Source organism: Calidris pugnax, unplaced genomic scaffold (assembly GCF_001431845.1).
Source record: "Calidris pugnax isolate Ruff unplaced genomic scaffold, ASM143184v1 scaffold183, whole genome shotgun sequence".
NCBI classification, from domain to species: Eukaryota; Metazoa; Chordata; class Aves; order Charadriiformes; family Scolopacidae; genus Calidris; species Calidris pugnax.
In genome coordinates this window covers 3215305-3237389 of record NW_015090930.1, presented here as the reverse complement: position 1 = coordinate 3237389, position 22085 = coordinate 3215305, and the positions used below count along the sequence as shown (strand labels likewise).

At 39.6% G+C, this 22085-nt stretch overlaps 1 protein-coding gene across 1 annotated transcript in view; it reads right to left on the bottom strand.

Annotated features, from left to right (window-relative positions):
- Positions 1 to 22085, bottom strand: part of NELL1 (neural EGFL like 1) — a gene marked incomplete at its 3' end in the record, with an annotated part of 158144 nt that overhangs the window by 78174 nt on the left and 57885 nt on the right. Inside the window, exons 5-10 of the mRNA XM_014951584.1 lie at positions 17549 to 17645; positions 11331 to 11403; positions 10998 to 11080; positions 5498 to 5632; positions 4548 to 4650; positions 1238 to 1311 (exon numbers count right to left, since the gene is read on the bottom strand). Of these exons, the coding sequence (XP_014807070.1) occupies positions 1238 to 1311; positions 4548 to 4650; positions 5498 to 5632; positions 10998 to 11080; positions 11331 to 11403; positions 17549 to 17645 (565 nt within the window). The remainder of the gene's footprint in view (positions 1 to 1237; positions 1312 to 4547; positions 4651 to 5497; positions 5633 to 10997; positions 11081 to 11330; positions 11404 to 17548; positions 17646 to 22085) is intronic.

The window sequence follows — 22085 nt, the reverse complement described above, 5'->3', positions numbered from 1 at the left end:
TCATGCTCTTAGAGCACAGAGAAGTTCTACTGACGTGGAACTGGTTTCACTTTCATGTGAAAATCCTCCTGTTCTCATCTTACTTCATATAGGCACTTTCCCTCCCAAATAAACATTCTATGTAATATTATAAATAACAGGCACCTTAGTCTGTCTTCAAGGCAATGACCTTGCCCACGTATTTGTATATACACTGCTGAGCACCCCTCTACAGCTAAACACTAACAACAGCAAAGTAATTCTGTGTAACAAGCTGCTTTCACAACATCTGCAACCAGTTATTGTCCGTTTCCATTAGTGAACATAAAATTGCTACTCTGTACACTCTGCTACAAGCACAACAATAACCAGATCATTGTCATCTTTTCCAAATGTTTTTCATAATTGTTCTAGCACACTGATCTGTCAATAACATTTGTACGCCTCCCATTTATCACCCTTCCCCCTCTACAAATTCAACAAGATGTAAAACCAAAAATACTTGAAAATTACATGTGAGAGCAAATGTGTTTAAAATAGCTGTGCCTTTCTGAAGCGGTTAATCATATTTTAAGAACACACATACCCACAACCAATACATGTCTCAGGAGACCAACGGATTTTATAATCATCTGCTGCTACTCTCTTCTTCTAAGACTGGTTTCGACAACAACTGATTTCTGCCACAACTGGTTTCTACACCCCACGTAGCACTCTCAGACTCACTAACACTCTCTGAATGTTCCTATCTAACGTGGTCTCCATTTACCTGCATTCTTCAATACTGACTAGAGTTGACTAAGTGTTAGGAACTTGCCCAGAAATACCCCAGCCCAGTCCAATACTTAGTAATTTATCTCAATTATTAGCCAGGCTACGTACAGTTTAAATAAAACTAAGGTAAACCTAGGGTAACTCAAATGATATAAGCCAGCTTCCTTCACACCTTAGCAATTTGGCTGAAATTAGTAAGTGGCTTGAGATGACGCTGCCTTTTTCTCAAGCTCATGAAGTGGAAATAAATGAGAAAACATCCCTCCGAGTCATTTTGCCCTATTTTTTTATTACCCTGCAAGGGTCATATTCCTGTCTTCTTTTCATATTTGTGGCTTTCACTGACTTCAAGGTCTCCATTTAAGACAACAGATGTCACAGTTGCATGAAGGAAGCCTAAAGAAATGCACTAACTTATCACTGTCACTTTTGACCACCACACGTACATTTAAAATCATGAAAAGTTCATACAACTGAAACTTACTTGACATTCCCTGCAGCTCTTGGTTAATACTCGTTGACCTTCTGCTAGCACTTTACCTCCATAGATACACTTTGCTGTAATTTGAGAGGAGAAGGCAGGAGATTAAAAATAAATAAATTAAATCAGTATTTAATTAGTAAACAAATGGAAGGTATAACACAAAACTAAAACCAGTATTCACATACACTGAAAAAGTATCAATACATTAAAAACATGAAGCATTTTGCTTTCATCAGAAGTCACTATTACATATAATCATAAACAAAGTAGCTAAGAATCAGTTCATTTTAAGAGCAAGTAGTACTTTTATCCAAACTGAAGAGGAGGAGCAAGAGCAGAAGACAACACGTACTGGACCAAATTTATTAGTATTCGATAGAAAATATTTTGATTACTGACGTTCTGTAGATCAGGCACAGCCTTTGTGTTACTAGAGATCTGCACGACTCCCTTCAAAAACTGGAGACATTTATTAGTGTACTGTTCATCAAGAGAGTAGCATAAGCACAGATTTCAATTAAACCTTCACATTTTTTTTTGTGGGCACAAAGGTGAACTTTCAGCTTGCTGGAGCGCAGCAAAAATGGATTAGATCCAGCGAATGGCTCTGAGTCAACAAACTGTAAAAATTTATTTCAGAAAAATATTCTTAAAAGACACATGAAATAAGCATATTTCCCAGGAAACAGAAAGCTCCTCCTAAAAAACTCTCGTCTGAAGTTTTGCCCCTTCTGCTAAAGATAACTGGCTCCACAACCAAACCAACAGACCAGAAACCGTGAGCACTCCTCATCCATTTCAAGATTGATGTATCTGTCACAAAGGCACTCTACAGTACTAGCAAGATCAGTGCTAAAAGCTGATAAAATAACTTTTTGTTGTGGTGTGCAGAACTAAAACCTACGAATCCTATGTTGCAGTTTGAACAAACCCTTAAAAGTTTCCTGAGTCAAGGCACATGCACAGTGAAAGTGTTCAAAGTAGTTGGTTCTTAAAAGAAAAAACAAGAAGTCACAGACTGTCTAGTAACTGGTTTACCCCAATTTCTCTCCTGATGCCAAGGTAAGGGAGCCAAGCACTTACAGGTGTGTGTGTACCCCTCACGGGTGATACCAAAAGGAGTATTCCATGGAAACAACTGTCACAGCCAGCTTGATTCCAAAATTTTAAACATAAAGGACTGCTATACCAATCTTCACAAACTTACAGACATACATTTGCTTCTAAGGACTTTGTTTAAACTTACCCTCTTGAAAATGCTCATTTCTTTAAAAAAAAAACAAAACACAAAACCAAAAGGGCAAGATTTTCAGAACAACCGTTTCCATCATCATCAACAATACATTTAAAAAAAAAAAAAAAGACTTCTTCCTTGTGGCATCCTAATTTCCTTGATTCTTCTAAAGCTGCCCTAGTTTTTATGCCTGAGTTGTTGTGATCTCACTTATGAAGAAAACTTCAGATGAGGAAGCTTTGTTTAAAACTAGGAATCCCAGTAACTATTTTTGAGAGAAGAGGAGTTAGAGAAATTTCCTTTTTCTTTATGTCTGTTCTGCTGACATTACAGTGTTTAACAGAAGAATGGACATGCCAGAAAGCAAGTTAACGCACGACTCAGAAAAATGATGAGATTTTAAACAAAATTACAGTCTTTTGTCAAATATTAGTTGGAAGGCTAACACAAGATGGCAGGGATCAAAACAGAACCGCCCCATTTTTAAAACCCTTAACATGTGAGACATTAGAGCTACTTTGTTCGTTAACCCTCAGCTAAGACAGGACATTGCTCAATAATTCAGCCATTCAATAATCCCTAGAGACAGCGAATTACAACTGATGATTCTATCAGAGCTAAATAGGAAAAGCACAGGGAAATTAACACCTGCAGTGCAGCTCTTTGGAAAGCCTCGGCAATTACTGCTATCTACCCAAAAATGACTGACTGTGGCCACAGCACATCATTCTGTCAAGGAGCTGGCATTTACAATCAATTTCAATCAACTTCCATACATCTCTTCCCATTGACTGACATCCTGAGTTCTTGTCAGAATAACGAGTCAAGTTTGTGCCAATCACTGACAAAAGGCAAGTTTGATTGTTCGGCTTTCCATTACAAATAACAGCAACACAGTTTACTTCTGGGGATTTACGTTGCACCTACGGTTTTGTGCCTTGCAATTCCTTTGTGTCAGCTTCTGACCCCTCTGCATACATGCGCCTCAGCAAAGGTGTGTTACGAGGAGCATCCAGTTTCATGAAAGAACTTTCCAGACTCTCAATGCTACAAATAAAAACATTTTGAGACAAAAAAAAATACAGGCCCGCATAGCCACTTTGTCACTCGAGTTCTCCGTTCATAAACACCTTTCAGCGAGCAGAACACTCAGCCGACACAGCTGAGAGAAAGGAGATGACCTGAGTAAACAAGAGCGAGGGCAAGATCACAGCTAAGGGATGTTTGTGCACGGGACTAATGAATTCAGTCACTGAAGAAAGGTGACAGCATGCTAAAAATAGTGTTATTATTTTCCTAATGAATCTTAAAATAATTCAACATCTCTGTCTTAGTCTATTAGCGAAAAACTCATGGTGGAGTTCACTCATCTCTAAGAATAGAGGGGGCAGAAGATCATTTGTGCTTCTGAAGGTAAGACTGGCACCGGGATTCAGCTAAAATTGCCACGTATATATTGTCTCAGTCCCTTGTACTCCTACTAAGGCAACAAATACTGAATATTCCTTCCAGGAATGTTACACCCATCATGTCCAGGAGAAGGAACTGGAAACTGACAATAACATTCATCACAAAATTTTTACTTTTTTTACTTTCTTCTCATTAATTTAGTTTGAAACTAATTACAGCAAACTATCAGTCCACACAGTGACACTAACCCAGGGTCTGAAATTCTGTCGTGTTTTTTTTAAAGAACAAGCTTCCAACCTGAAATAAAAGACAGGCAGAAAGATAACAGCTCAGGCTGTTACTCAGCACTACAGGATGTTCAGACCATGGGACTGATGCTCCTCAACACCAACAGGAGGTACAGGTTGAAGCCAAGCAAGGCTTTCCAGCCCCAACCAAGTAGACCAATAACTTTACACTGACAATAGGAAAAGAATCTTAGAAATTTGCAAAGTTTGTTCATTTCTCAACAATTATTTATTTTCTTCTTAAGTCAAGTTTGCCACTGTGACTCATGGGACCTCAATTACCAAGACCTATGAAAGTCATGATAAAATCCACCTGCTTTCAGAACCAGTTTAACTCTGCTTTGATAGGGAAATTAAGAGGCGTGTGGGATGTACTTACCCTTGCATATTTTGCAGCACTGGCTTTCCACATGCACTGGGAGAGCATCAGGAGGACAATCGAGAGGGGGACAGGACATCCTTCGGCACTCCACAACTCCACTCTAAGCAAAGCGTTTTAAGACAAAATTCAACTATGACCGTTGCAATTAGTGAGTATTTAACACAAATACAGAAGACAGAAAAATACTTAAGTAAACAAAAATGCATTGCGGATTCCAGACCCATCCTTCAGCAACAAGTTCAATTCTATCCAACTACAAAATGTGGTTCAAAATGCATCAGAAGGTGAGCTACCCCATTTTGATACAAATGACTGGTTTTACCTCATGTTCCCTGAGCAAAGCACATTAAGTGGAAAACACAGGCCCATCTTTACGAGAACATAAGCACCACTTTCTGTAGGCTGTGCCAATTCTCTCTGAGATATTTAACAATCAGTTTTTCTATTTTCTTGAGCAAACAAAGACTCTCTTCAGATATTTATCAAATAATTTCAACAAGACAAGGTTTACATACTAATTCTTTGCTGTTCCTTGGTTTTTCAGAGTGATAAACTGAAACCAGAATCTGCATGTTGTTACCAGGCAAAATGCAACTATGAATACTATTAAGATAATGCTTCCTTTTTGAAAAAACTACTGCAGCAAAAACAACTCCAAATCAAACACAGACAATGCCACACTTTCACCCCAAACCCATCAAGTCCTCACAGATACAACTGGAACAAAGAAGAAAGCGCTGTCAAGGGAAAGCAGATTTTATTTATGAAGCTTACACATAAGCAATACCAAATTTTTATTTATTTATTTTACCATTTCCTTCCCTATTGCTCATACTGCCACTAGATGCATACTAAAAATATAATTCTCAGGGTTAACATTACGTATTCAAGGACCATTTTCAAGTTTTAATTAGGTCCTACTCCTTAAACTCTTTAGAAAGTCTTACTTTGCATGTGCAGTTTCTGCAGTGATCATCTTCAACCCACGAGTCTTTGTCTCTATAGATCAATCCATTTACTTGACAAGTCTTCTCACAATGACAGTCTTCCAACTGACTCAGTCTTGTTTCTGCATAATTTAACTATAAATGAAAGTAACTTGATGAGATTTCTGCAATTCAAAGACATGATTTAAAAAAGCAAATCGGAGAAAGCAGTATGCTTATTTTTAACCAAACCAAGTTTGACTTGGAAACACTGAACCAGGATGCCAGCAGGTACAAACTAACGCTACTCCTTGGACTTTGATGGAACTATCTGTGCCAACTGACAAGTTTGTGACTCAGGCAACTGTCTCTTGGACTGTAACAAACCCCACAAGATCACCCCAGGATGGTCCGGGCACTACCAACAGTCAACAAACTAGAATTGTTTGTGTTTTTTTTTTAATTTACTTGCTCATCAATCTGATTACCAGTCAAAAAGCATAAGACTGGCAGATTGACTTTTCCTAATCATCCCCATCTCATCGTTGTTAAGCATCAGGCAGACAAATATTTTCTAACTTTCAGCAAAGTCTTAACCTTATACTAGCAAGTGAGATTTAGAGGGGAAAGAAAGCATTTTAATTCAGTGTAGTACAAAATACTCCCAGACTGTAATTACTAGAGAAGCCACGCTCCTGGAGGAAACCCTGGCCTGGTGAGCAGCCCTTACCACTTCTTACCTCCTCAATTCCAACTACCAAAGCAGTTTTTCCAAGTATTACATCTGCATGCTGGCAATTGCCATGTTCACTGACGGGATACCATGCAATAACAAGTGGGGACAATACTCATTCACGGAGCAGCAGCAAAGGACAAGGCTTTTTGAACCACTCTCTTGTAAGCCATATCACAGAACTCCCCTTCATGCAAGGTACCATCTTACCATCCTCCAGAGGGGAGCCACCCCCTTGTACCCAGTGCAATTATCTCTAATCCCTAACAGCACTCAACAGTTACTCCTATTTACTACTAATAAAAATAAATAAATACAGACTTAATATTTAGAAGCAAATACGTGCATTCTTCAGACCCCAGAACTGCCATTGCTCTAAAAATTACCCTGCTGCCAGTTGGATAGGAGTTTCTCAAGGTCTTCACTTTTTTATATTCACATTTGTCTTATGTGTGTAAGCCCTCACACTGAAGCCACTGCAAATAGCAAGGCTACCTACATCTGGCACACGGCAAGATGAATGCATACTCTATTCTGCTATAAATGTGATGCTATTACCCTGCATTATAGGTTGCCACATTTTAATAGTAGCAAATTTTATTAAAAAAAGAACACAGAGTGCTATAGTATTTTTTGCATAATGGCATGTACCTGAACTTCATATACTTCCATCCTCTAAAATTCAATCCACTTTAAATGAAAATATTCTAATCTATCCTTTTTCATTCCTGCCAGTAAGAGAGCAACATACTTAGGGGGGAAAATAAACACAAGGCAAATTTCTGTGATTTTTTTTTTTTTCTCTGCAGTCCCCATGAGAGAAAGCCCTGAATTTTCTTTAAAGCTCTTTATTTCTTATATTTCTTTATTTCTGTAAAGCTCTTTATTTCTTAAGTTGTTATTGTGGGATAACAGGGGATTGATACTCATCTCCCCCAGACTCAGCATGATCTGGTGACTTCAAAACTGCTTTTCACATTTTAGAGGCAAAACTATCCTCTTACTGAGCTGCTTCTTTTTAGCAGAAATCCTTTGCAAGTCATTACATTTAGTCATTATATTTACAGTATATAAAATATATTCAGTTTGGTTAAAAAGGTATTTAATTTGTCTTAAACTTTATTTACGTATTTTTTAATTTTTTTAAATGAGCTTTCCCAAATTTTGAAGAGAAAGGACTTCTGAAATACTCAGATTTAATAGTGGTACTTGATATTGTCCTTTGCCCTAGAAATTATTCCCTAGAAAAAGAACAAAACTTTGAGAGAATAAATATTTTCAGTTTATTACCACTTTCTGTCAGTTGCATTACCTTGATACGTTTTAGTTGCTTAAATATAATTTACCTCCTGTTCTAAGAAGTATCTTTAAGCATAGCAGATCAATCGAGCAGAACACCAGAAGGAAGGCAAGCAACAACAAATCCTCCAATACACAGAGGTCAGGGGATGTGTCACAGCCCACAGAATCTCTTCAGAAACAACATTTAACTGTCACCCGCTATCCCAGTGACCAGAAACATTCCACTCGCTTCTACACCTCAAACCTTAATTGAAAAACTTCTACTGAGCTCAATAAAACAATGAATTCCTTAATTTAGCTGAAAAATCCCTGCAAGTGCTTCCAAATGCACAAACTTGTTGAACATCTAAAACATCATTAGAAAAGTCTCAAGCTTCAAACATTTTTTAGGTTATAATAGAGATAAACTAATGAGGGAGAAGCAGCCCATACATTTTCCATATACTAATCAAATCCTAAATTCCTAAAGTTCAGGAATATTCGGCTAATTATTATTCACAAAACTTTTCTAACACCTTCCTTGCTTCTCCTTGGCTCATAAAAATAACTGAAAGATGACAGACTTCTGTTAAAAATGTATTGTTTCTGGAAAAATTAATAACAAAGCTATATAAAAAAACCCCAAACTACTGAAATTACATAGAAATTTTTGTTAATCATTAAATTATTCATGGCCATATAAATCCGTGATGTAAACAAACCAGATGACCTAATCCATCAACAAATTCAAGCGCTTGTTTTTCCTTGGTTTTAATCAAACTCAAGCTTCAACCTTTCTGACCTCAACAAAGAAAGATTCAGTAGGAAGTTTCGTGCTGGAACTCTTCAGGTAACAAGCCCATTGGAATAAAAAGCACACCCTAGTGTGGCCCCATGATTTACCAAAAAGAAATCATATTCCACTCAATTATATTCCACTCAGTCTGGGAGATGTCCAGACCGATTTCAGCAGATCATTAAAGTCGCAGGAATTATTTTAGCCATTATATTTAAAGAGGCAGTTGGGAATGCTGAGATGTGACATGATCCTTTTCTCCGGCAGCAAATCCACATTTTTAACCAGATTTCTAACACTCTGACCTTTGGTGTCTCTTTATCAAAGGACATGAGATTAAATCAATTAAACACATACACTGGGAAGATTCAGAATCAATTCAAATGATGACAAAAATAAAATAGGCTTTAAAAGCTACGTCCTTACAAGACCTAGGTAGGAAGAGGACATAATGTTGGTCACCTTGTTACAGGTCAAGATCAAATGCTTCCAGAGATAGCACTCAGTGACAATCTGCCACAGAGAATGCTTTAGTGGGCCACTTATACAGCCCCATGCCCCATCCTGAGCCAGCACTGGCCACAGGCAACCCTCAGGTCAAGCCCAAAAAGACAGGACTCTCTCCTCCTGCCTGTCTACGGCATAATTTGCACTGCTGCTAAAACTACTGGAGCCTGAAGCCACTAGTCTGATGTTTTCTCCCCAGACAAGCCCTGGTCTGAGTCTTCGTAGCTCTATGTTACGTGAACTGCACACACACATTCATCACAGACAACATTCACTGGGCTGCTCAGTGCTGTAACACAGCTGGAACCAGACTGAGGGAGAAACTGAAACCCTAGATATAGCAGAGCCTAAAAGCAACAACTGGACATCAAACCACGGGGTCCACTTTTCCAAAACATCATCTTCATGCCCCACATCTCTTGGGGCAGGACCCGCTGCTGGGGTTCACTGTTCACGTCCATTAGCAAGCCACCCTCTGAGCGCCTGCCCTGCCAAACAGGATCTCTGCAGGCAGGTGCACAGCCCTTTAAGCCTTGCTCTTTGCCTCGCTATACATCATCCCCATATGGCACACCTCTACCTATATTAGTACCGCTTGGGGCTATCATGGCTAGGACTAAAAAGGCAGGTACAAACCTTAATGTTTCCCTCAAGCCCCTCCGTTTCTAACCTGCATTTGTCTACCAAATGAACTTCCTTCTCCTGCTGCATGCATTTCTCCTGGACAACAATCTTCCTGTAATCACTGCAATGGAACACTCAATGCACTGCCATAACATAAAAGGAACTCGCAATGAAGGATTGTCCCAGCACCACCCCATGGAAGCACAGAGTCCTTGCAGTACAAATACTGTGTTATTGGCTTCCCCTTGTAAAGTACCAGCAAGCAAAAAATATAATTAACAGCAGAGAAAGCAAGTTACTCAGTACAGTGTATAATTGGAATTTGCTTATACCACCAGCAGGGCTCAAAATAATTGCCTTTCTTTCACAGTACAAGCAGCAAACTGAACTAAAAGCTTCACATTTTGCATTCGGAGTCAGCCTGTCCAAAGCATGTCGGCTGAGTAAGTGGGTTGTCAGTATAATGCGCTCACTCTCTAAAAACAAAGTTTTCCCTTTCCCATCAGGGAGGAAAATAACACTTAAAGGCAGCTTCTTCCAGTAAGAAGTGTAATGCTTTTACGCTGGTAGCACTGCTACGCAAATCCTATTTTTGAAATTCCTGTTAGGTAACTACATTGAGATTCAAGGCATCTACAGGTTGTTTGTAGGTGCACCTAAATTTATAAGCAATTAATGCATAAGTGCATTTTCAGATGAGACAATTAATTGCCTTTTACCAAAGACCAGATGGTTCACCAACATTAACCTCAAAAAGCTTTCACAGATTGCCCTTTAACACACTTCAGGGGTTCAGTCACCTCTAAAACACAGCTGTCTACCCCAAAACTTCACCACAGCCTTAGCTAAAGGCCCTTGGCTAACACAGAGGCTGACTGTGCACTGTGGGAGCAGAGCCTAAAGAAAATCTCCAAAATCCCAAACAAAAAAACCACTGTAGCTTCCCATTCATCCTATTCGCAATCCAAACCAGGGGAGTAAAAATAATGAAAAAATATAAGCAAAACAAAAAAAAAAAACCCCCACCAAGCACACACGACACCACCTGGAGCCGGGTTAACTTTTACACTGGTAAAACCCACTGATCAAAGGTGATGTCAAGATCAGCACAGCCGGCAGCTTCACAGGCATTTTCATTTTGGGGCTTCATTTCCATTCCCGGGAAGGAGACTACGCCAGTCCTGAAGACTTCACAGGACTTCCCACAGGCAAACACACACCCTCTGACAGCATCACACGGTGAGGAAATTGTTAAGGGATTTCACTCTTTTGTTTCTGCATTTATCCCTCAGCATGAGAAGGGAAACCATGCTAAGGCTTCTTACAAAAAAATCAGACCCTGGGCATTTTGTCACTATCTTTAGAAATAGTAAGGCAGACAACAGAAACTGTACAAGGCTTAAGTGACATCCATGAAGCTGTATCTGTAAGTCCACTGCAGGCAGGGCTACTGGCAGAAGGAGAAAAAAAAAATGGCTCTACCATGAAAGTGTAGAATAATTGCAACAGGAATAAACATTTTCATGTTGGTATTCGTACAGAAGGAAACAGGTAATTGACAAATAAGCTTAGGTACCTACTTTTGCAGTCATTTTGGCCAGAAGTTCTTGCAAATCCATGATTCCTTGCACCAGACTTAAGAAATCACTGCAGGTTGGGCATGCTCAATAAAGGAAGAGTAAGAAGAAACAAAAAAGAAGAGAAGACAAGACACAATAACCCATAAATAAATCAAGTCTGATATGCTGCTTGTTATCTGAACATAGTAAATGCAATCTGTTTACACAGAATTTTTGCCTTCTGGAGGGTCAGCACATGCAAAAATGGCAAGCCTGAAAATATTATTTTTAAAACGAAGAAGTAATTTTTATGAAAAAATCTAAACCAGAGACAATAAAGACATTGCTACTTACTGCGATTCAGATTAGGACACTGCGTTATATATCCGTTAGGTATAAAGATGACTTTCACATCTTGAATAACACCCTTTGTAAAAGAAAAGAAAACTGGTAATACAGGTTCCAAACATTCACTTATACCTGAACAAGCTGTTTAATTTCTTAAGTGGCTACAAAAAAATTGACCAGCTCACTCTTCTCATGAGGAAAATAACTAAAGATGGACAAAATACAACTCCTCCTACCCCCTGTGTGTTTGGATATTAATTTTCACAAAACACAGAAATAATACTGCTCTGTCTTTTGCAATCACCAAATATAAGCTGCTTAAATGTCTTAAAACGGAATGAGCCTGATGAAAAAGCAGTGAAACAATATCCATTATTCAAGCCTATGACACACTTTTCCAAAAGACAAAAAGAACACACACCAATACTCTTTAGTGATTCAGCCAAATAAAACCGTGAAATAAAACATTATGAAAAGAGAAGTCCATCGTGCAAGAGTTACGTAAGAGTGTACACTCCAGTTGTTCGGTTTAGTGTAACCTACTAGCTTTCTAGCTCAAAAGACATTCCACGTAAGCGTGCCATCAATTAGAACTATATCCCCTCTCTAACTCAAACAGATGGAAAAATGCCCTGAGTAGGACTGGCAGAAATGAGGACTCCAAGCTCAGAGCCAGCTAGTGCAGATTGTATGAGGTCCAGAAACCAACCGGGCAGGACAGGAGAGAGCAAGGACCAAGGGTCCAGTGCTGCCTGCATCCTCTGTTGTCCCTGACTTCGAGGGACCTCTGTCCCTGACGGAGGCAGCAGACACGAAGGGTTGCCCAGCATCCCTGCACACCCGGTCCTGAAGAACCCTAGAGCCTTCAAATAGCCTAGAAAATGCTGAAGCTTGTGTTTGCACTTTTAAGCTCAGTACAAAGCTCTTGCTCCATCTTTGACTGTGTAACATAACTCCACAAGACCTACTAGCTTATTAATGTCATGGTCACTAAGGGAGAGGAACAAGGGAAAGCTTCTAGTTTTCTTGGGGACTTCTAGTGCTATTTCACTTTCCCTGACTATTAATCAGATGTTATGACATGGCTCTATTTCCTCCCAGACAGAGAAGAATTTTTTTAATTTGAAAGGCAATTTATCACAGCAGTTATCTAATTAAATTACTGATTGTAAGACTATGCTTTAATTTTCAGTTAAATTGCAATACAGTGAATTTTGCAGAGTGAGGATATAGTCACTTGCTCAAAATGTTGAACTCCATCCGTAAATAAAATATAGGCTTCTGACAGCCCTTGAAGCCTGGCAAGTAAGTAACATTTAACATTTACATGCTCATTTCCTAAAACAGAAGGTAATCAGCAAGCACCAAATTCCTGCTTACTGTTTCTTGATCAAATATTAACTGAAAATATTAATAGACATAATCAGATCACACTGTCTTTCTTGCAGAAGTATATACATTTATTAACCTTTTCATCTATGAGAATAATGAAACCATCATCATAATGAGAAGTAATACTGTCACTGGAAATGGAACATCCTGAAAGCCATTTTACATACTGTCTGCTAGCAGTCATCAGCGAGAAATTAGAAGCTGAGGCACAAAAATATACTTCAATGCTTAAGCCTCTTCAGTAAAAAGCTCAACCAAGAGTAAATGAGATTACAAAGTTTCACCAGACCATATCACACAGCTAACAAGACATCATTCAGAGAGAAGTGGTGTTTGCCTCAGCCTTTTTTCTAAAAGCGCATATTCAACTTCAAATACGTTTGCTGCACCAGAACCCCACCATTCAATTGTCTTTTGGATAGATTTACACCTAAATACAGCTTTGTCATGGTCCACACGGTTGTTCATTTACCCACCCCTACCCGCCCCCCAGAGGCAGGATGGAGGAAGAATTGTAAAAAAAAGGCAAAACTCATGGGTTTAGATAAAGGCAGTTTAACAGAACAGCAAAGGAAAAGGGAAAACCAGCACAAACATAGAGAGGAAACAGAAATATTTTTTGTCTTAGTTTCTGGCTACACGAAAGCACGTTACCATGGCAAAACATATGACCTACAATTCAACAATATAGATGCCTTCTAAGTCTATAAATCCTCTGAAACAGAATTAATATGAGCAAATATAGAAGGGAACTTTCAAAGAGCAGAAATTTTGCTGATGTATTTTTTTTAATAGAAAGACTTCGTTTATGGCAAACACTTATTACAGCCATAATTACTGTAACACATATGAACAGATCTGGACTATTCCTCCTTCAGCATTAAGTCTAGGTTGCCAACAGGGTTCCACAACTGCGGGCGGGAGAAGAATTCGGTATGCACAGCTCCCCAGGGGAAGCCCAGGGCCCTGGTTCACTTTGGCACAGGGTAGGGTTTTTCAGTCCACATTCTGAGAAGGGACAGCAGGATTTGGCCTTGACAGAGAGACGTCCCTGGTCAGAATCTTCACGGTTTTTCCCTTCCCAAGCAGATAGCACATTTATGTTATCATTAAGGCATTTGGCTAATTACAATCACAGCTTCAGTACAGCATCAGGACTCACTAGCTTGAAGAGCCTTCATCTGTGCAGGCAGATTACCAGCCACAAGATTAAATTCAGGCCTACAGCACTAAATATCAAGGCCATCCCATGAGGATGCAATATAAAAGCCCTGCTTATTGCAATTCTCAAGTCTCTGTTTAATAGAGGACGCCTCCCACATTCTGTGAAAAGGCTCATCTATTCCACAAGCTCTCCACTTCTGTGTTTTCATTTCCTCCACTGCTTTCACCCTCTTTAAAGCCTACTTCTCCCACAGAGGTAACGTGTTGCCACGCAGCTGTGCAAGCGCCATCGGCCAGGGCTGGTGAAAGGCTCTGCACGGAAGCACCAGCAGACATGCCCGATCCCCTGTGCCCAGGCTATGCTACGCCAACACCAGTAGATCTCCAGTAGACCAGCACTGAGCTCCTCTACACAGGGCAGCCATGTCCCACGCCAGGCTCTTGGAACAGCTGCCCTGGGCACTGTATTGACCTGTGCAACTCCGAGACCAAAATGACTACCGAGGCCCAAGCATACGTATGAGCTACACAGTCAAAACACCAACATGCTTCTCCAGCACCTACCCTACAATCCCCAGACACAGCAGCAGGTTCAATAGAGCCTGCTATAGCAGATATGAAATATTACCGTCTTTTGACATAAATCACCTAGTCAGCAAATGCATTAATAAGCTCATTTCTGCAGCAGGTATTTGGAGGGAGCCGTAGGAGGAAAGGATCTCCTGAGAAATAAAATGAATTTTGCAGATAATTCTGATCCTGAGTGCAATCAGATCCATCCTAGACTGAGGGTTCCCTGCATGTCTGGTATCTCTTCCTCCTTTAAGTTGCATTTACTTTGGCTTCCTAATCTGATTATAATGGTATTCTCTATTCCAAAAACAAATCTTGGGTTTGGGCCACACAAAGAAACCTGAAGGGTCAGCATGTAATTTTTACAAAGTGATTAATGAGATTGCCTTCAAAGCAAAAAGACAAAGCTATCTTAAGTCTACTCCGCATTTCCTCCTGCCACTGCTGTGCTAAAACCATTCAATCTTGCCTGAACTCCAAATGCTTGGTCATAGCAGGTGAGTTAAAACTAGTTAAGAGATACTAGTTGTAAGGGGCAAGACTTCCATTCCCTTGGTTATGCCATAGAGCACTTCATTCTCCAGCAAGACCACAAACACAGCAGGGCTACTTGTGGAATAATCACTGTAAGTAAGGATGCAGAACAAAAGCATAAATAAGAAAAATGGCAGCAACTGGCTGCGGTGACTTATGGATATCATCCCCTCCTTCCTCCTCTGATATACTATAGAATTATGATCTAAAATAGGCATGAGACTATGGCCCAAAACGTGCTTTAATGCTATTCATTTATGTAGAGGCATGACAATTAATTATTACTGAAGTAAGAAAAATTTTGGAATGGCAAAAATGATACTCAGGAACAGTATCCAGTGCTTTTTGTTACATACATTATCATGGCTCCAACACACATACAAAAATATTAATTCTTTTTTAACGCTCTTATTTCCCTGCAGATCTTTGTTTACATTAAGGAAAATAGATCTATTTTTTAATATGCTAAAACAGTGCAATAAATTGCTCTGAAAAAGAAAGGGAGGTCCTGCTGAGCATGTAAATATATGGAAAGAGATGTGTACTCTTTACAAACTGGCAAAATCCCAAGTTTTTGCAATGAGTAACATAAAAAAAAAAAGTAAGGTTTCTGAAACTCTCAAGCAGGATTTAAAAAATACAACCAATTATATTTCTGCCCTGAAGAAAGTTAGTAAAATATTCAAGCATGCATAAAGCAAAGTAAGGCACTTGTCGACTTTCATTATGATCAATAAAAACTGTCAGCTCATTAGCATATCATTAGCTACCCTGCTGTTTCCAAAGTGTTAACGCGTAGAAATATTAATTTACAAACATATAATATCCCAGAGTTCTGAGGCGCTGACTGCCTGCATAAAATAAGAATTTAAGATGGGCGAATCCAATATAACTTCTTTTTTTCCTATGTAGCTATAAACATATGTTTACCATCTGTGGAATTATGGGAAGCAGCTGAGGTAAAAAAAAACAACAGCTGTAGAATAAAATAATACTATCAATTTCACTTCACAGGGACAGCTCAGCTGCTGGAGGATGAAATGTACTGTAGGTTCAGAACAACTCTCGGACAGCCATTTAAGTTAAAAGTTAGTTACAGAGGTAAAAGCTAACCATTAAAATCGTTAGTTGCTACAATAATCCTACCATAAATAATTTTAGCATAAAATAATTGTCCTAACTTGTTGAAATCTGGAGACCTCGAGGAGAGATCCTCAGAAAAACAGCAACTTGTAAAATTGTCTTATGAACTGACAGCTTCAAAGGGAAACTGAGTGGGTGGTAAATCACCTTGGCAACAAATCCATGCCAGTATCGAGGACGGGCAGATTGGCCTATAGACTCTTTCACTGATACACACTTGCACCACGGCTCCTTATCCAAAACTGGAAGAAATATCAGAAATTTTTCCATAGCTCACTTACAAAGTAAAAGAGTTAATTTTCCGGTGGAGGGGGTGTTTTTTCATTTGTTAGTGGATTTTGTTTGTTGGTCAGCCTCAACCATAAAATCATATAGCCTCATCAGGAGCCAAATAAAAGCTGAAAGAAAACATACAGGAGAGAGGCTTTTCAAGTTGTAGGGCATTTTTCTGTCCTTTGCAAGTTTAGAAACATACTGCCATTAATCAAATCTGGAATATATTGACGTTGAATCTTCTTTTCCTCTGAAGAGTTCCTCATGCCCATAGAGGCCTACTCGATATTGTCTGGGGAAACCTCATAAACAGAAAAAAAGAGAGACTTTCCAGCTACAAGGTAGGAGCAGCCTGAATCCTGCCAGCTAGCCAGCCTCCCACTCTGGACCATTTGGAAGGGCCAGTCTGGCCTGTTTGGAAGCAATGGAAGCTCCAAAGGACAAGGAAGCTCATGGATGAAACTCAGTGACCTACTACTGAATGTTGAGGGACGCAGCGACACACTTAGTTGAGAAAAAGAGAAAGGAAGGAAGGTAGTCCAGGAAAAGAAAAATCTACTGGTTTGCATCAAGGCAAAAGCACTGCATACAATAGCTAGTATATGCCAGGGCCACAAGGATCACAGGCCAGAGGACCTCCTCTGCTCTAGAAGATAACGCTGACAGGGGCAAACAAGGAAGAGTTACCCAGTCAAACAGCGGACGGGTGAGGGTATTCTGTGAAAATCAAGGAGGAAATGGCCTCTGAGAGTGATTAAGATCACCACTGTCTGGCAAGGAGACCACAGCAAAGCTGTTTTTTCAGGAAGGCTTACAGATGAAGGCCAAAAACAGACTCTGACGCTGCCTACACAGCCTTGTTCTGTCCCCAGGAGCAGCAAGGCAGAGCACAGCAGGTAGGCCAAAGCTAAAGTAAGGAAACCAAACAAAACCTTCAAATACTGGGCACTGCAGTCAGTGACTACGAGCCTCTACCTCGCAGGAAGAGACACCTTTTCTCTGAGTGTTGGACCTGTCTCAAATCCCAAGTCCACAGTTTCTACTAAAATTCATACAAATCAGATTTCAGGAGTGTAAGACAACTAATCAGAAATATCTTGATGACTTTAATTTCCTTCTTCATGTGCTATTTCATATCTGCTTACCTTAAAGAAACCATGTTTCCTGTTTCTCTGTCCGAGCCATAAATTGATTTCAGGTGTCAAATTCGTTTCTGGAGGATCAATGATGCGTTCATAAATCCTGTAGAGGGAATATATTGCCATTACTTAAATCCTTTTTTCCTCTGAAAAGTTCCTAGTCAAAATCACCTAACGATAAAAGATGAAAAGTAGAACCAAAAATAAAAAATTCTCTTTATTAAACACAGAATCTATCATTAATGGTAGTGAAGGTATATTACAACTTTAAATGCAAAAAACAAACAGAAAAAATCTATTGAAATCACTAAAATATGAAGACTGCATAAAATTGAAACTCCCCTTGTACAACCCTGCAGCACAAAGCTAAGGAAACACAGTGCCAGGGCCCGCCGTAGTAGGGACAACAATAAAATGGAGCCATCGTAGCCTAAGGGTGTTCTACAAACTCAGCTACAGGTTCTGGAGGAAAAGCTGAGTCACGCACAAGATCCAAACAGAAAAACAACCTTGAGGGATTTTCAGACTGTTCAGAACTTTGAACAGACTTCACAAAGGAACTTTATTCCTCCTCTACTCCCATGGCCTCTACATATGAATTACTCATTCTTGCACCTCGACTTTTTGTTTTATCCACTCCTCCTCTGTTTGCTGCTGCTACTGAATGCACAGAGCCTGGGTACCCCCGTGTGCTGCCACCTCTGCACACCCAGCCTGCCCATGTCACTAGCACAGGCCTGGTACAGAATGGGACCTCTCTGTATATGTTTGGTACCTGGCACTACAGGAATATTTTCTTAGTTATTCTTCAAGGAACTAGAAATAACAGGTATAAGAAAAACAATCAAAAGAAGGAACATGAGGTCCATAAGCAAACTTTATGTACTGCATAAACTTGCACATGAATGCAGTAATCCACATATCAAATTTTTAAAATTAGTTCATGAAAAAATGCTATAACACAGCATTTTTAAATCACAAAAATCTAGAGTTTTAAAAAGATTTTGCTTGGGTTTTCTATTTGTTGATTTCTAGGAAAGCTGTAATGAAGTTTCCATAACAACTTTTTCAGGAACTCAGACCACTACGAACAATATCATCATTTTACAACATGAAAAATTCAAGAGCAAAGTTATGTCACATTGGTGGGAGCCATGAACTTACCGCTTCATGCAAAAACCAGCATGCTTAAGAAGGATTATTGAGATGATGATGAAACATACTTCCATTACTACCCAGCTACCAGGGAGTATGTATTGCTGTGAAATCACACCAGCGTGACAGCCAACTGAAAAGACTCTGCATGTGTCAAGACCTGTAGCTTAAAGCAGTGAAATTATCTGTATGCTTAAAAGGGGTTAAATTATTTTTCTTCTTTCTTTAAAGCTACGGCCTTAAAACAAACATGAAAAATAAATAGCAAGGAAAAATACAAGTCAAACGACACAACTCATTGCACAGTTATCTTCCCATTTGCACTCCGAATGTTTCTTGAACAGGCTCACCAAGTGTTATCATCGATTTTTGTGCTGTAAGTTGCCACATATATTGGGTTTGCATAGCAAGGTTTTGGTAGCAGGGGAGGCTACAGGGGTGGCTTCCAGGAGAAGCTACTAGAAGCTACCCCTATTTCCAACAGATCCAATGCCAGCCAGCTCCAAGATAGCCAAAGTCAAGCCATTCGCAATAGTGGTAGAGCATCTGTGATAACGTATTTAAGAAGGAGAAAAAAAATCTGCTGTGGAACAACAGCCAGAACAGAGGAATGAGAATATACAAGTCAAACAAGTCTGCAGACATCAAGGTCGGTGAAGAAGGAAGGGAAAGAGGCACTCCAGGTGCTGCAGCCCATGATAAAGAACCATGGTGAAGCAAGTTGTCCTCCTGCAGCCCATGAAGGTCAACAGTGGAGTAGATATCCACCTGCAACCCACCAAGGACTCACACTGGAGCAGGTGGATGCGCACAAAAGAGGCTGTGACCCTGTGGGAAGACCATGCTGGAGCAGGCTCCTGGCAGGACCTGAGGACCCATGGAGAGAGGAGCTCAGGCTGGAGCAGGTTTGCTGGCAGGACTTGTGACCCATGGGGGACCCACGCTTGAGCACTCCATTCCTGAAGGACTGCACCCCCTGGAAGGGACCCAAGCTGGAGCTAATTGTGAAGAACTGCAGCCTGTGGGAAGGACTCATGTTGGAGAAGTTAATGCATGAAGTGTCTTCCACGGGAGGCATCCCATGCCTGGGGGAGGAGGTAGAGAAAACCAGGAGTGAAGCTGAGTCCAGGAAGAAGGGTGGGTGTGGAGGAAAGGTGTTGTAAAATTACTCTTATTTCCCATTACTCTATTCTGATGGGATTGGTAATAAACTAAATTTCTCAAAATTTAGCCTGTTTTGCCCATGATGGTAATTGCTGAGTGATGTCCCTGACCTTATCTCAACCCACAAGCTTTTCATTATATTTTTCCTTCCCCTGTCCAGTTGAGAAGGGGGAGTGATAAAGTGGCTTGGTGGGCACCTGACATCCAGCCAAGGTCAAACCCACCATAGTGCCTTATTGGAAAACTCATACATTTGCAGAGGGCTACAATAACCTCCCAGTACTAAAGAACTCCAGAGGAGCACTGGAAAAACATAAAGCTTTCTATGTCAATGTACAAAGAATCATGTATTCCACCCACTTTTGCTTATTCAAAGAGGAAGGAAAGCATTTGTCAAAACCAAATGGAAGCCATCTAAAAAACTAGAGGCAAACTTACTATTTCTTTAAAAAGAAATAAGAAAAATCTTAAACCTAGAAACATATAGTTACATGAAAATTCCAGCATAAGAATGTGAGTATGGCAGTCAGAAGACTTCTTCTAATACTCATGTTATTATTGCTCAAGTTTATTATAATTATCATCAGCCCTGATTCATCACATTTCATCAACATGATACATTCAAAGCTCTATGAAATTCCTGCCTCTACTAGTTAATTACTTCTCACTATCTAGAAAATTACCATGCTGAGCTGTTTTACCTATTCAAACAGCAAAACAAGATGATATTCTTTTAAACTATGTTTTGAGAATTATAGGAATTTTGCATGCACCATTTCTATCAATATTTTAAAGTGTAAGTAGATCCCTTCTGCCATACCTCATGCAAAATTGAAGACTACTCAAATGCAAAACTGCTGCAAAATGCTGAATGAAGAACAAAGAATTGACATGCTCCTTGAGAAAACCAATCACTGAATTACACTATCATAGTAGGAATTTCTCTTTGGATATATAACACATCTTTATTCATGGTTATTAATGTCCTCACTGGAAAATTTCTAATCTCATAAAAAGACAAGTCAATATTCCATAAAGAACTCAATTTTTGTTAACAGACAAAATCCCCATGCTGACCCACTTCAACAACACTACTTATTGAAGAATATTTGATTTTTATTCACCTGGCCTAGCTGAAGTTCATAAAGAAACTCTACAATATCTGTCTGCAATTATTATATGACAGTTCAACAACAGCAAGTAATGAAAACAAATCAGAGACAAGCTGAAGTGGTTTATCTTGTCTTTTCTGATGATATAACGAAGACTTTCAACCTATGTGAAAAAGGCTGTAGTGACCTTCCCTCCAGAATCTCTTCAGGAAGTGCCATAATATTCGTGCTCAGGATTCCCCATATTTCTCTACTGTTCTATTCGAATTCCAATTCTGAAGCAGGTATTTACCTTAAATTAAGGGATTAATTAATGGTTGGTTTATGCCTTAATCCAGATATGTCTAAGAGGCTGATTGGTTTTCTTCTCCGTGGATCTACCCATGGAGTAACAGGCTTAGGATTCAAGTGAAGGCATATGATGTAGATCAGTCCTTGCTTATCTTACTACATAAAAAGATGTTTTGGTTGACACCATTTGATTTGCGAACAATGCCAGCTTATTTTATTACTGTATACTGTTAAGCATCAGCAAAACAGCCCCAGCACACACACAGCTTATCACTACCCTGACAACCCCCTCTATAGTGAAGAAGAATTAAAGTTTAAAAGAACATCACACCATCAAACAAAAGTCATGCAATTCCTCACAAAAAGGGAGAGTGATGCAAAAAATATCCAACAGACTCTTCCAGCAAAACTGGAAGCTGCTACACAAAGGTAAACCAGCTGCAAAAAGGTAAAACTGGAATTACGTGGAGGAAGTTTTTGAATTAATATAAGCAAAGAAACATGATTGCATTAACTAACTCTCAATCAGTGGATTTAATAAAGATGGAAACAAACGTTTGCAAGTGTCAGTGAACAGTTTCACCAGCCCCACGCGTTGGCAGCTGAAAGCCAGCAGAGGTGACTGATGTGCCGCTGGAGTAATGCCAGGAGCTGGGCATGTCCCCCGCCTGCCAGGTTCATGTTTTAAATCACAAGAACGCTGTAAGCAATGCAGCCTTCCTAGAGCAGGTTTCTGAGAAGGAGAGAGACTTCACGGGCACTGAAGACACCCTGTTCATACAAAATTATTAAGGTGGCACTTGAATAAGTAGTTAGGAACA